General features: G+C 44.3%; 1 protein-coding gene across 4 annotated transcripts in view; it reads right to left on the bottom strand.

Annotated features, from left to right (window-relative positions):
• Positions 1-14,068, bottom strand: part of AKNA (AT-hook transcription factor) — a 60,446-nt gene that overhangs the window by 33,251 nt on the left and 13,127 nt on the right. For 3 of the 4 annotated variants that reach the window (XM_034424622.2, XM_034424618.3, XM_087880019.1), the window contains 5 exons: positions 10,999-11,655; positions 9,580-10,730; positions 7,230-7,304; positions 1,766-1,922; positions 503-654 (listed from right to left, as the gene is read on the bottom strand). In XM_034424622.2, the coding sequence (XP_034280513.2) occupies positions 503-654; positions 1,766-1,922; positions 7,230-7,304; positions 9,580-10,730; positions 10,999-11,299 (1,836 nt within the window). In that variant the 5' untranslated portion in view covers positions 11,300-11,655. Of the gene's footprint in view, positions 1-502; positions 655-1,765; positions 1,923-4,036; positions 4,279-7,229; positions 7,305-9,579; positions 10,731-10,998; positions 11,656-14,068 lie in introns of those variants that run through there. The other variant, XM_087880020.1, reaches the window with a different exon arrangement.

Raw genomic sequence — 14,068 nt, 5'->3', positions numbered from 1 at the left:
AATTTATCATGTTGCAATAATCAGATGCAGGTCCTCAGTTCCAAGAAGCAGGAAAAGATTAAACAAAGGGCAAGAATGAGTGCGCACAAATCTAACAACAATTGCAACCCAGAATCCAGGTTGTTTAATCTACTTAATGCCGAAACGCACACAACACGTATGTAGCATGTCCTCACAACATGTAGAATGTCTTCAGATCGGAAAACATACTCGCGAATCCCTCCTTCTTTTCCGGTTGCCAGTCAGAAATAAGAAACTGTGAGATCCTTGCTCCTCTCTGAGCTTGGTTATTTTCTTGCAGACGTTTTCATTACCCAGCTCGGTAACATCATCAGTGCTAGAAGAATTGAAAAGCAACCCCTAACTCCCTACTAACACTGATCATGTTACCTAGTTGCGTAATGAAAAGAACCAAGCTCGGAGAGCATCAAGGACCCCACAGTTCAACTCTGGGCTACAAATATTCTCCTTTATTAGAAATTAAATTAAAAAAAAAACTCGCCTGGGTCTGAAATTTACTTGCTTGGGCAGCTAACAATCTTGTGAGATGATCACCCAGGAAGGGCATTTTGGAGATAGGACGATCTGTTTCGGAAGAAGTGATGCCTGTGGAATTACTCAAGGATGAGTGTTGCACCTGCTGCCTGGGAAATCCTGCAACACAACAAAATTATAAATCCTGCTTGAAGTTCAGCTCAATTCATGGAGTGTAATACCTTCAGGATGTGCTCATTTATTTATTGGCAACAATAGAGGAAGGTGGGGTCCTTGGTGCTCTCTGAACTTGGTGAGTTTCTTGCAAACGTTTCATGACCAAACTAGGTAACATTATCAGTGTTAGAAGGTGGGCTTTGTGGAGGAGAGAGAAGGGGGAAAGAAGAAGAGGAGGAGGAAGAGGAGGAGGAGTGCAGGGTCCTTGGTGCTCTCTGAGCTTGGTGATTTTCTTGCAGACGTTTCATCACCCAACTAGGTAATATTATCAGTGCTAGAAGGGAGTGGATTTTGTGGAGGAGAGGAGAAGGGAGAAAGAAGAGGAGGAGGAGGAAAAGGAAGGGAAGGAGGAAGAGGAAAAGGAGGAGTATAGGATCCTTGGTGCTCTCTCTGCTTAGTGGTTTTCTTGCAGATGGTTCATGACCCAACAAGGTGACATCACCAGAGCTAGAAGGGAGTGGACTTCGTGGAGGAGAGGAGAAGGGAGAAAGAAGTGGAGGAGGAAGTGAAGAAGGAAGAGGAAGAGCGTAGGATCCTTGGTGCTCCCTGAGCTTGGTGATTTTCTTGCAGACATTTCATGACCCAACTAGGTAACATCATCAGAGCTAAAAGGAAATGGGCTTTGTGGAATGAAGGAGAAGCAGGGGAGAAAGAGACAAAGGAGGAGGAGGAGAAGGAAGATGAGGAGGAGTGTAGGATCCTTGTTCTCTGAGCTTAGTGGTTTTCTTGTGGACATTTCATGACTGAACTAGGTAACATCATCAGGGCTAGAAAGGAGTGGATTTTCCTCCCTATTTATATACTACTGGGTCAGTGCGGCTGGAGAGAGAGAAACGCCTTGCTCCAGCTTCTTTTCAGGGAGTTTGTTCTGCTTGTCAGTCTAGTCTACAGCCCTGGGAATTCCCATTCATACCCTACCCAGGTACGACTGGAATTGAGCATTGGAGAACCAGCCAATGAATTACTTGCTCGGTTTACAGCTTTCGCCCTTACGGGCAACGACGCAGTTTCTCCCAAGATCGAGGAAGACCAGATGCAAATGTCTCACGCTTACCTTCACCTTGATCGCTCATGGATGCTTGGCTGGACCGCTTTGTGATCTCGGCGGACCTGATTTGAGGGATGCTGAATGTGACCACTTTGGATGCCTCTGATATTCTCCCCATTTCAGCCGCCTGGCTGGGCTTCGGAGGGTCGCTGTACAAGCGTACCTGAAAGGGAGCAGGGAAAAAATTGGAAGAATTCTATCTCATCGTGATCTCCAAAAAAAAAAAAAAGAAGAAGAAAGGAAAATAGGCAATGCAGGGGCATTATTTTATTATTATTAGTCATATTCCATGGCTTAGGACCTGGGTACCTACGAGACCGTCTTTTGCCACCAATAGCCTCCCACCGACCAGTTCGTTCTCACAGAGAGGGACTACTCAGGGTACCGTCAGTCAAATGATGCCGACTGGCGACTCCCAGGGGGAGGTCCTTCTCTGTGGGGGCTCCAGCCCTTTGGAATGAACTGCCCCCGGAGATACGGAATATCCCTGATCTCCGTGCTTTCCGCCGTGCCCTCAAGACCCTGATGTTCCAACAGGCGGGGCTAAACGTATGAACATGTGAATGATTTTTTAAAATGTTATCTAATTTTAGGTTCTATTTAATTGGGCCAAACTATGTTATAAAAATAATTTTAATTAGCAATTTTATGATGTTTGTGTATCTATATTTTTCTTGACTGTACACCGCCTTGAGTCCTACGGGAGAAAGGCGGTATAGAAATATAATAAATAAATAAATAAATATTTTCTATGCCGCCCACTCTCCGAGGACTCTGGGCGGCTTACACCAAAGACAATATACTAAATAGCATATTGCCCCCAACAATCTGGGTCCTCATTTTACCCACCTCGGAAGGATGGAAGGCTGAGTCAACCTTAAGCCGGTGAGATTTGATCGGCTGATCTGCTGAACTAGCAGTCAGCTGAAGTAGCTGCAGTATTGCACTCTAACCACTGCGCCACCTCGGCATCTCTTTGGTTTCATCAAAGGAAGGCAAGATGGAACGGTTTAAAACCAATCAATCTCAAACATTCCTTGAAGACTTTGGAAAGAAATAATCCAGTTTCTCGACTGGGCACCTAAAGCCAAGGTTAGTAACTTAGCGGTAAATTCAAGAAAAGAGCTCACGTTCAAACTTGCCCTTTTTCTACTTTTTTTTTTTAATTTGATTTATATGCCGCCTTTCTCCGGAGACTCAGGGCGGCTTACAATGCGTTAAGCAATAGCCTTCATACTTTCGTATATTTATACAAAGTCAGCTTATTGCCCCCACAAACTGGGTCCTCATTTCACCTACCTTAGAAAGGATGGAAGGCTGAGTCAACCTTGAGCCTTGGAGAGATTCGAACCAGCAGTAAATTGCAGGCAGCTGTGTTAATAACAGGGTGCGTAGACCACTGTACTATCAAGGCTCTTAAAATGGGAGGGATAATGACACATAACCTTTAGGTTTGTCAAACTCTGGAGAGTCACAGAGTAGATCTATGTGGATAGATTAGGTTAAATCTGGTTAAGAATACTCAAGATGCTCTCCAGTCAACCTGTTCTCCAAAGCACCTGAAGGCAGGGCAAGAAGCAACGGATGGAAACTAACCAAGGAGAGAACCAACCTAAAACTAAGAAAAGAAAATGACTGTGAGAACAATTAATCAGTGAAATGACTTGCCTCCAGAATTTCCAACACTGGAGGTTCTTAGGAAGAGATGGGACAACCCATTTGTCTGAAATGGTCTAGGGGGGTTGGACTAGAAGACCTCCAAAGTCCCTTCCAACTCTTATTCAGAGGCTCACAATGATTCTGCTGGGTTTTACCTCCAAGCCCATTCACTTTAGGGCTAAAAATATGGACTTTTCCCCTTTAATTCGGGTTTCTATTACACTTCAAACTGGAAGTCTGGATTTTATAAATGGCTACGGCCTTTTTGGTTGTAGGGATGCGGTGGCTCAGTGGTTAAAATACTGAGTGTGTTGATTGAAAGGTCGGCAGTTCAGCGGTTCGAATCCCTAGTGCCACATAATGGGGTGAGCTCCCTTTTTCCAGCTTTTTACGAAAGTACGTAAAAAATGCAAGTAGAAAAATAGGGACCACCTTTGGTGGGAAGGGAACAGCGTTCCGTGCGCCTTTGGCGTTGAGTCATGCCAGCCACATGACCACATAGGCGTCTTCGGACAGCGCTGGCTCTTCGGCTTTGAAACGGAGATGAGCACCGCCCCCTAGAGTCGGGAATGACTAGCACATATGTGCGAGGGGAACCTTTATCTGTACAACCTCTACCTGCTTTCTCTGGTCCCCAACTGCCATCGTCCTCCGAATCGCACAAGTGGAGGTGGAATTCTACGTCTCCTCTCCTGCTTATGTTCTAGCAGCTAGAACTGGATTCTTGAAACTGATCCACATCTTCAGTTGCCCCAGCCAGCTCTCCTTCAAATCTCCTGAGATGTCTCCACAAACTAAGCATTGTGACGGCATGAGAGCATCATGGTGGAGAGGGCTTTTTCCCCCCCAACAAACCCAGTGGAGATTTTTTCAGCAAAGGATGGAGGGAAACAGGACAAGAATTTGTAAAACGATGACTGGTCCTGAGAAGCAGCTCTAAAGGTAATGCTTCTCATTTTTTTTAAGGGGAAAAAGAAATCAATTATAAAAAAGTAACTAAAAGACCAGCATTTATTTATTTATTTATTATTTTATTATTTTATTTGATTTATATGCCGCCCTTCTCCGGAGACTCAGGGTGGCTTACAACGCACTAAGCAATAGCCTTCATTCTTTTGTATATTTATACAAAGTCAGCTTATTGCCCCCACAACTGGGTCCTCAATTTACCTACCTTAGAAAGGATGGAAGGCTGAGTCAACCTTGAGCCTTGGCGAGATTAGAACCTGCAGTAATTGCAGGCAGCTGTTCTTAATAACAGGGTGCTTTAGACCACTGTACTACCAAGGCTTTTGCAAAGCTTCTTCTCTGGTAACATCAAACTGCAAACTAGGGCATACAAAACCTTTGCCAGACCAATTCTCAAATACAGCTCGTCTGCCTGGAATCCACACTGTATATACATTAATGTAATTGAGCGGGTCCAGAGGTATTTCACGAGAAGAGTCCTCCACTCCTCTGCTCACAACAGAATACCTTAGGCCATCAGGCTTGAGATTTTGGGCTTAGACAACCTGGAACTATGCCGCCTTCGGTCTGACCTAAGCGTAGTACACAAAATTGTCTGCTACAATGTCCTACCTGTCAATGACTACTTCAGCTTCAACCGCAATAATACACGGGCAAACACTAGATACAAACTCAAGGTAAGCCGCTCTAAACTCCATTGTAGAAAATACGACTTCAGCAACAGAGAGTGGTCAATGCCTGGAATTCACTATCTGACTCAGTTGTTCCATCCAGCCCCATAGCTTCAACCTTAAACTGTCTACCGTGGACCTCACCCAGTGGTGGGATTCAAGTAATTTAACAACCGGTTCTCCAACCTAATGATTTCTTCAAACAATCAGTTTGCCAAACTGGTCAGAAGTTAACAACCGGTTCTCCCGAAGTGGTGCAAACTGGCTGAATCCCACCACTGACCTCACCCCATTCCTAAGAGGTCTGTAAAGAGGGTGTGCATAAGCGCAACCAGCGTGCCTACCGTCCCTGTCCTACTCTCCCCATTTATTTGCATTCATTTCTTTTGTTCATATCCATGTTTATATTTATACCTGCTATCTTGTACATGTTTGACAAACAAATAAATACAAATACAAATGAGAATTTTTTCCCCCCAAAAGTCTCATCATCTTTTTTTGTAAACGTGGTGACCAAAATTGGTTGCAGTGTTCCAGGTGTGGTTTTTACTAGGGTTTTATAAAGCGGTACTAATACTTGATTCTACGCCTCTGTGGGACACACAGGAAGGGGGAAGAATCTGTCACAATCTTGAGACGCAGGAAGTCGAAGAGCAAAGAACAGCCAGTTGCAAATCCGGCATGTTCTCAATTCCCCCCCCCCTTTTTTTGCATTTCATTTCCTGTTCAAGGCGAAACTGGCTGAGTCATCCTAATAAAGAAAGACCAACGTTGCCTTCTCCCCTCGAAAAATACAATTCTCTCTTCTTCTTTTCAACAGCCCTAAAGGCTTCCTTCAAGACCTCCTTCGCCGAATTGTAGAGCTGAAGAAAAGCCTTTAAAAGCCAGCCAGATCTTATTTTATTGACAGACCCTCGGAAGGGTTTCGAATCGCGAGGAGTTCTGACTCACAATGATTTTCTAAAAGCAACCAACGATGGGATCCAGACTAATCTCAATTCTACTGCTTTTGAAACAAAGCTTGGATTTTTTTAAAAAAAGAAATGAATCAGAAATATTTTGATTTTAGCAATTAGCTAAAATAATTGCTAGATATTGGAAATTAAATATTGACTTAAAATTAGAAGAATGGTATAATGAAACACGGAAATTTGCATTAAATGATAAATTGACTTGTGATATTAAAATTAGAAGTGGTATATACAAAGGGAATGTTTTTTGGAAAACTTGGCAACCATTTTTTTTTTTAATTTGATTTATATGCCGCCCTTCTCCGGAGACTCAGGGCGGCATACAATGCGCTAAGCAATAGCCTTCATTCTTTTGTATATTTATACAAAGTCAGCTTATTGCCCCCACAAACTGGGTCCTCAATTTACCTACCTTAGAAAGGATGGAAGGCTGAGTCAACCTTGAGCCTTGGCGAGATTCGAACCTGCAGTAATTGCAGACAGCTGTTCTTAATAACAGGGTGCTTTAGACCACTGTACTACCAAGGCTCTGTACTTTGTGGACTTTGCACTTGGGAGATTGGATGAATCGGCGCCAGTACCTTATCAAAGAGATTTTTGGAAGAATTGAAGACTTTAATTTCCTAAAACTTCCTTTCCATTTGTATAGCACGTTGGGGGGAAAAAAAATTCTTTCTTTACTATTGATTTTTGTATTGTTTTTTCTTTTCTGTTATTCTTTAACAATAAAAATACCATAAAAAAAAGAAAGAAATATTTTGATTTTTCCGCAAACGAGGAATAATGGATGGAAACTGATCAAGGAGAGATTCAACCTAGAAATAAGGAGAATTTTTCTGACAGGGAGAACAATCAATCAAGTTGCCTTCAGAAGTTGTGGGAGCTTCATCACTGGAGGCTTTCAACAAGAGACTGGACTCCCATTTGTTGGAAATGGTGAAGTGGGGGGTTGGACTAGATGACTTACAAGGTCCCTTCCAACTCTTTAACTGATTAATAATCTGTAATAAGCATGGTCTTCTCTGACCAGTGAAACCTATGAAGTCCTACACACACAACCTCCGCTCTGCAATCAGCTACTACCTGTTCCCCAACCAGGTACGTTCATAAGGTGTTCCATTAGGAGAACCTGGTACCCACAAAGCAAAGGTTACAGAAAAGACTTGGATAATACGATAGTTATTGTATATTATCTGGTACCTTGGCACTCAGCCGCAACCGGTCGATGGTGTTCTCAGCTTCAGCGTACTTGGTTAGAAGTTTGTGGTAGTCTTCCTAAAAAAAGTGATGAAGAGAACACAGTGTTTCATTTGCACGTCCCTTATGGAATAGGAAGTGCTTTGAGGGTGTATGATCTGTATATGGCACAGAGCAATGGTCATAAATATGAGTCAGTGGCCAAGCGTCTAAATTTTGATCACATGGTGCTGCAAAGGTCGTAAGTGTGAAAAATGGTCCTAAGCCACTGACAGCATATGCACCGAAGACAAATTCCTTGTGTGTCTAATCACACTTGGCCAATAAAGAATTCTATTCTATTCCATTCTGTTCTGTTCTGTTCTATTCTATTCTATTCTATTCTCTCTTCTCTCCTTCCATTCTACTTTCTATTTTCTACTCTATTCTATCATTCCACTTTCTATTTCCTTTTCTATTTCCTGTTCTATTTCCTATTCTATTCTATTCTATTCTATTCTATTCTATTCTATTCTATTCTATTCTATTCTTCCATTCCACTTTCTATTTTCTACTCTACTCTACTCTATTCTTCCATTCCACTTTCTATTTTCTTATCTATTTTTTCTTTTTTCTTTTCTTTTTTCTTTTCTTTTCTTTTTCCTTTTCTATTTCCTATTCTATTCTATTCTATTCTATTCTATTCTATTCTATTCTATTCTAATTCTTCCATTCCACTTTCTATTCTATTCTATTCTATTCTATTCTATTCTATTCTATTCTATTCTATTCACTGTTGTGTTAAGAGCTACCTGTATATGAATGAACCGGTTACTAGAAGCCAAGGACTGAATGGCTACGAACGGTGCTCTAATCTTGAAGGATGCACACACAAAGGGACATACACACACACAAAGAGGGGAAATATGCATACTGTGTGTAGGTTGTGACCTCTCTCCGCTTAGATTGATGCAGACCTGCGGAGGGTGCATTAGACAGCTTGCTTTTGGCTAGTGGCCTAGATTTTTCTATTGATGGCTTCAGAGACGGAGTTTGCTCATTCACATGAATGAGCAAACCTCCAGACCAGCGAGAAGAAGAATAGTAATCAAAAAATACATTTCTGCAAATTGAGAAGCCTCTACGCCAGACCGAAGGGGTTTTCTCTCCCTAATGCTCCTGTGCAAAGTGGGAGAAAAATTTCGCCTGGAGGGATAGAGGCAGTCCCTGACTTACAACGGTTGCGTTTTAGTGGCCGTTCAAAGTTGTAACGGCACCGAAGAAAGGGACTCGGGGACCATGTTTCGCCCTTACAACCCCTGAGGCATCTGCCACGGGATCAAAATTCAGACGCCTGGCCACTGACTCGTATTTACGACAGTCGCAGCGTGTCACGCGATCCTCTTTTGCGGCCTTCCAATGAGCCAAGTCAAGGGGGAAGCCAGATTCGCTGAACAAGGGTATTGCTGACTTAATGATGGCAGCGATTCGCTTAACAACGGTGGCAAGAAAGGTCGTAAAATGGGGCAAAAGTCACTTCGCAAAGACACTTTGCTTAGCCGCAGAAATTTGGAGCTGAATTACGGTCGTAAGTCGAGGACCATCCATATTGTGGAATATCTAGAGGCCACCTATCTAGAGGCTTGCAGTTTAAAAGGAGGGAAGAGTGCAAAACATCTGGTTAAATAGGTAGACCTCCACTTACGACCACAATGGAGCCCAAAATTTATGTCGCTAAGCGAGACAGTTCTGAAGTGAGCTTTGCCCCCATTTTACAACCTAGCTTGCTGCCGTTGTTAAGCGAAGCACTGCAAGTTGTTTAGTCAGTCCCACGGTTGCGAAGTGAATCTTGGCTTCCCCGTGGACTTCAATTTTCAGTAGGTCACAAGACGGGATCTTAAAACATTGTGACCGTCATAAATTGAGCCGGTTTCCAAATGTCTGAATTTTGATTATGGGGACGGTTGTAAGTGTGAAAAATGGTCATAGGTCACCTTTCTCAGTGTAATTTCCCCGCTGTAATTTCGAAGCTTCACTCAATGCGCTGTTGTAAGCCGAGGACTACCTATATAGGCCGTCCTCGACTTACGATAGTTCATTTCGTGACTGTTCCGCACGGTCGTGTGATTTATATTTGGATGCTTGAACACGGACTCATATTTATGACGGTCGCCAGATAGGGGAAGCCAGATTCACTTAACAACTGTGGGACTAGATTGGCTTCACAAATGGCCCAAGACAAGTCATAAAACTGGGACTAAACTCACTTAACCGATTTCTCACTTAGCAATTTGGCGGGTTCCGGTTCGGTCGTAATTCGAGGACTCCCAATGTTCAGGAAAAGAATTTTCGGAATCCGTCCAGGAGACATTACCTGAAGCTGATGCACCAGTTCCGTAGCCTGTCTGGGAGACTTCAGTTCCTCGGGAATAACAGAGATGGTGGGCGTGGGACATTTTTGAGGAGATCCTTCTCCGCTGCTCAACAACACCTCTCGGACAATCTCGGCAGGTGATTTGAAGATGACCGGCTTCCTAACCTCCTTCCAGCTGGCCGGAGAAGATTTTCCTTGAGGTGGTTGGTAGCTTTGAGGATCCTTGGGGAACTTAACCCGGGCTTCCACTTTGGACAGATCTGGTAATGGGTAGTTGAGTTTCCCTCGGCCATATTGTGTGACGTCTCTCGTCCCAGAGTTTGACTGAGTCTCTCGGTCTGGTTCTTTCAAAGCAGGATGTCCAGATTTTTTCTGGCCGGTCATTCGTTGAGGGCTCAGAGATCTGGACTGTCTTGGACCTTTCGACAACAGCCCGTGGGGTACATCTGCTTTCGGCTTGCGTGTTCGTTTCTCCAATTGGCTGCCAACTCGTTTGAAGGTGTGGGACATCTGCGTCGTCTCTCTCGAATCCGAAAGTCTTTCTACGGTGTTGTTGTTGAAAGCGAGCTGCTGGATGGTTTGAGCGATCTCCGCTGGAGGTTCTTTCTCAAGAGGTTGTTCCAAATCCTCCATCCAGGATAACTCCGGACAAGTCTCAGCATCGATGCCGGGACAATTCTGAAGATCTTCCAGAGATTGGAAATCCAAGAGTCGCTGATTGTACGGCAAAGAACTTTCTAGAGAACTGTGGCCATGACTGTCCAGATTTCTTCCTAACTCCCAGGAGAACTTTCGATCTTCAGGGAAGTCCAGACCATCCTCACCCAGAATTTGAGGTTCAGTTTCCAGTTGGGTGCACATTGGAGGAGGACCGCAAGGTGAAGGGTTGAGATTGGAGCTCTCAGAGAGTTCGTCGTCCACATTATCGGAGGCAGAGCTGCATTTATAAAAAGCGAGAGGGTCTTGAAGGATCTCAGGACTGGGACTGAAGTCTGAACCGTACTGGCCTTCAAAAGAAAGCTCAGGATGGACATCCTCCTGGCTGCCAAAGTCCCACGTCCCTCTTGTCTTCTCAAGTTCAGTGCTGTCTTCTTCATGCTTCCTATCGAGCTGCAAGTAAGACCTCATGCCTTGGGATGATCCTTTCTCCTCTAAACATGGGAAGGACATAACATTAGAAGATCTATCTCACCTTGTCCTAATTATCAACCCATTCCCCTCCAACCAGGGGTGGGCTGCTGGGGGTTCGGGAGAACCTCTAACTAAGATTCTGTGCCGTTTGGAGAACCCCTAAATCCCACTCCTGGCTGGCCTTATCAGTTATCTTTCCCCGAATGTGCAAAAACTCTACTCCAATTCAGATATTACTCCAAATAACCTTACCCGAGATTTGGGTCCCTAATTTCCTGTTTTACTCACCAGGCAGGGGACTTGTAGCGTTGATATCTCCTACACGTTCAAGATCTTGAAGTTCACCGAGATCAAAACCTTGCTCATCTTCTTCCAAAAGATGTTGGTAGTCCTTGAGTTCCCTCAAAAGTTCTTCATCTTCCAGGATCTCCTGGGAAGAAGACAAGGTCCAGCAGTCCAAATTCCCCACAAGGCTGTTTTCTCCTAACTGGAAGTCTCCATCTCTTCTCCCCTCAACTTCAGCACCTTTTTCTGACTCCTTCTCCTTGTAAGGTTGCTCTCCAAAACCATGGCTTCCTCTACTGGCCATTCCTGCATTCCCAAGAGGGGAAGCTAATGGTGTGAACGTTGATGCGATAACTTCCTCAATGCCAAAAAAGAAAGATAAGCCAGATCCTTCATTTGGGGCCTTTTCATCAAGAGTTTCTGCCAAGAAAACAGGTCACATGGAGGCATCATTCAATGCTTCCATCCAAAGGAGAGCGACGGAATAAAGAACAACGCCAGAAAAATGGGTTTAGATGAGGTCCAAAGTTGCATGGTTCATCCATAGGCTGCCAATAAGAAGATGGATGCTTCTGAAGTTCTCAGTTGAGTGGAGAACTTGCAATTCCTAGTGTAGCTTGAATTATCTTCTGCCGGCTCTCTCAATCTGGAAAGCGTCACCTTCAGAGAGAGAGACAGAGAGACAGAGAGAGAGAGACAGACAGACAGAGGGAGAGAGAGAGAGAGGGAAAGAGAGAGAGAAAGAGTGAGGGAGGGAGAGAGAGAGAGAGAGAGAGAGAGAGAGAGAGAGAGAGAGAAAGAGACAGAGAGAAAAAGAGACAGAGAGAAAAAGAGACAGAGAGAGACAGAAAGAGACAAAGAGACAAAAAGAGAAAGAGAGAGAGAGGAAGAGACAGAGAGAGAGAGGGAGGGAGGGAGGGAGACAGATATACAGAGAAAAAGAGACAGAGAGAGACAGACAGAGGGAGAGAGAGGGGGGAAAGAGAGAGAAAGAGTGAGGGAGGCAGACACACAGAGAGAGACAGAGAGACAGAGAGAGAGAGAGAGAGAGAGAGAAAGAGAAAGAGAGACAGAGAAAAAGAGAGAGAAAGAGACAAAGAGACAAAAAGAGAAAGAGAGAGAGAGGAAGAGAGAGAGAGAGAGAAAGAGAGAGGGAGGGAGGGAGACAGAGATACAGAGAGAAAGAGAGAGAGAGAGAGAGAGAGAGAGAGAGAAGAAAGAAAAAAGAGATGTCACTTTAACCAAGTCTATCTTTTGCTTTGATCCTGCTCACCATCACTACTTGGTCCTGGAGGGTTTATTCCCAAACGGAATTCTACCTCCGAGCGTGTTAAAAGCTCCGGAAGGTATTAAGTAAGGCTAATCTTGAATTAAAACTACTTAAAAGCTAAGACATGAATATTCAGAGAGTGGAATCTTCTATATTTGAAACCAGCCTAGGAATCAGCGTAGTTCCAGGAAGTCCCTCCTCCCCTCCACCCCACCTCCCACCCCCGGCTCGTCTTTCTGTGCAGCTGGAGATGCACAGATGTTGCTTCAGGCAGTGCCATTTACTACACAAACACAAAAGGGGCAGTCGGAACACCCCCCCACACACACACATCCCTCTCATCCCATTTGTGCCCGGCAGAATGACTGCATTGATTCCCCATCGTTGAAGAAGAAATGAAGTCCCCCCACTCTTAAGTGAGTTGCCCAGAAGAGAATGGATGCTTCTGAATGTAGGCTTTTAATCATCATCTTCCTTCTTACAGTTTCATGTAAAGAAGGTTTGGGGGTGGGTGGGTGGGTGGGAGGCATGATATCAATGTTACAATATTAGAGGGGCTGCCCCCAAACGAAGAGGCAGTCAAGCTATTCTCCAAAGCACCGGAAGGCAAGACAAGAAGCAACGGATGGAAACTAACCAAGGAGAGAAGCAATGTAGAAGTAAGGAGGGATTTTCCTGACAGTGAGAACAAATAAACCAGTTTTCAAGAAGAGATTGGACCACTGTTTGTCTGGAATGGGGATAGGGTCTCCTGCTTGAGCAGGGGGTTGGACTAGACGACCTCCAGGGTTCCTTCCAACTCTGTTATTCCTGATGGCCCAGAATTATTCTAATTTCCACCCCCTTCTCCTCCTCCATGGTTCTTTATTAATCGTGCCCAAATTTTAGAAGCCCCAAATGAATTTAGGTCTTATCAGGGTGCATATATGGGGAAAACACAGGAAAACCAACAAACTCTCTGTGTGTGATGTTTCTCTCTCTCTCTCTCTCTTTCCCTCTCCCTTCCTCCCTCTCTCTCTCTCTCTTACACACCCACACCCACCCACATATCCACACAATCTCTCTCTCTCTCTCTCACACACACACACACCCACACACACACAATCTCTCCCCCCCTCACACACAATCCTTCTCAAACACATAACCACCCTCTCTCTCACACACACACAGCCCCTCTCTCACACACAAAAACACAATCTCTCTCACACACACAATCCCTCTCTCACACACACAAACACAATCCCTCTCTCACACACAAAAACACAATTTCTCTCTCACATAGACAAAACACAATCTCTCTCTCTCACACACACAAAAACACAATCTCACTCATACACACAACCTCTCTCTCACACACACAAACACAACCCCTCTCTCACACACACAAACACAATTTCTCTCTCACACACAAAAACACAATCTCACTCTCACACACACAAAAACACAATCTCTCTCTCTCTCTCTCTCTCTCTCACACACACACACACACACAAAATCTCTCTCTCTCTCTCTCTCTTTCTCCTATCTCAACCTTGTTGGCCAAATGTCAGATCACTGCCTGGAGGAGATCCAATCTGATGCAAAGAACCTTCTGTATCCTCCACACTGCATCCAAGACCTTTGTTGAATTACCAAGGCAACCTCAAACTAAAATGAAATCCAAGCAACCTCTCTACACAGTCCTCGAATTACCGACTGGGGCTCCCTGGACACTTAAGGTGACAGCAGCCAGATTCAGATGGGGAGTCCAGGGTGGGGAAAACAACCACCAACCAACACAAACCAGCATTTGGAGATGAAGAT

Source organism: Pantherophis guttatus, chromosome 16 (assembly GCF_059756535.1).
Source record: "Pantherophis guttatus breed Tessera chromosome 16, ASM5975653v1, whole genome shotgun sequence".
Classification (NCBI taxonomy): Eukaryota; Metazoa; Chordata; class Lepidosauria; order Squamata; family Colubridae; genus Pantherophis; species Pantherophis guttatus.
Note: the sequence above shows the minus strand (reverse complement) of the source record. Positions and strands in the feature narration are given on the sequence as shown.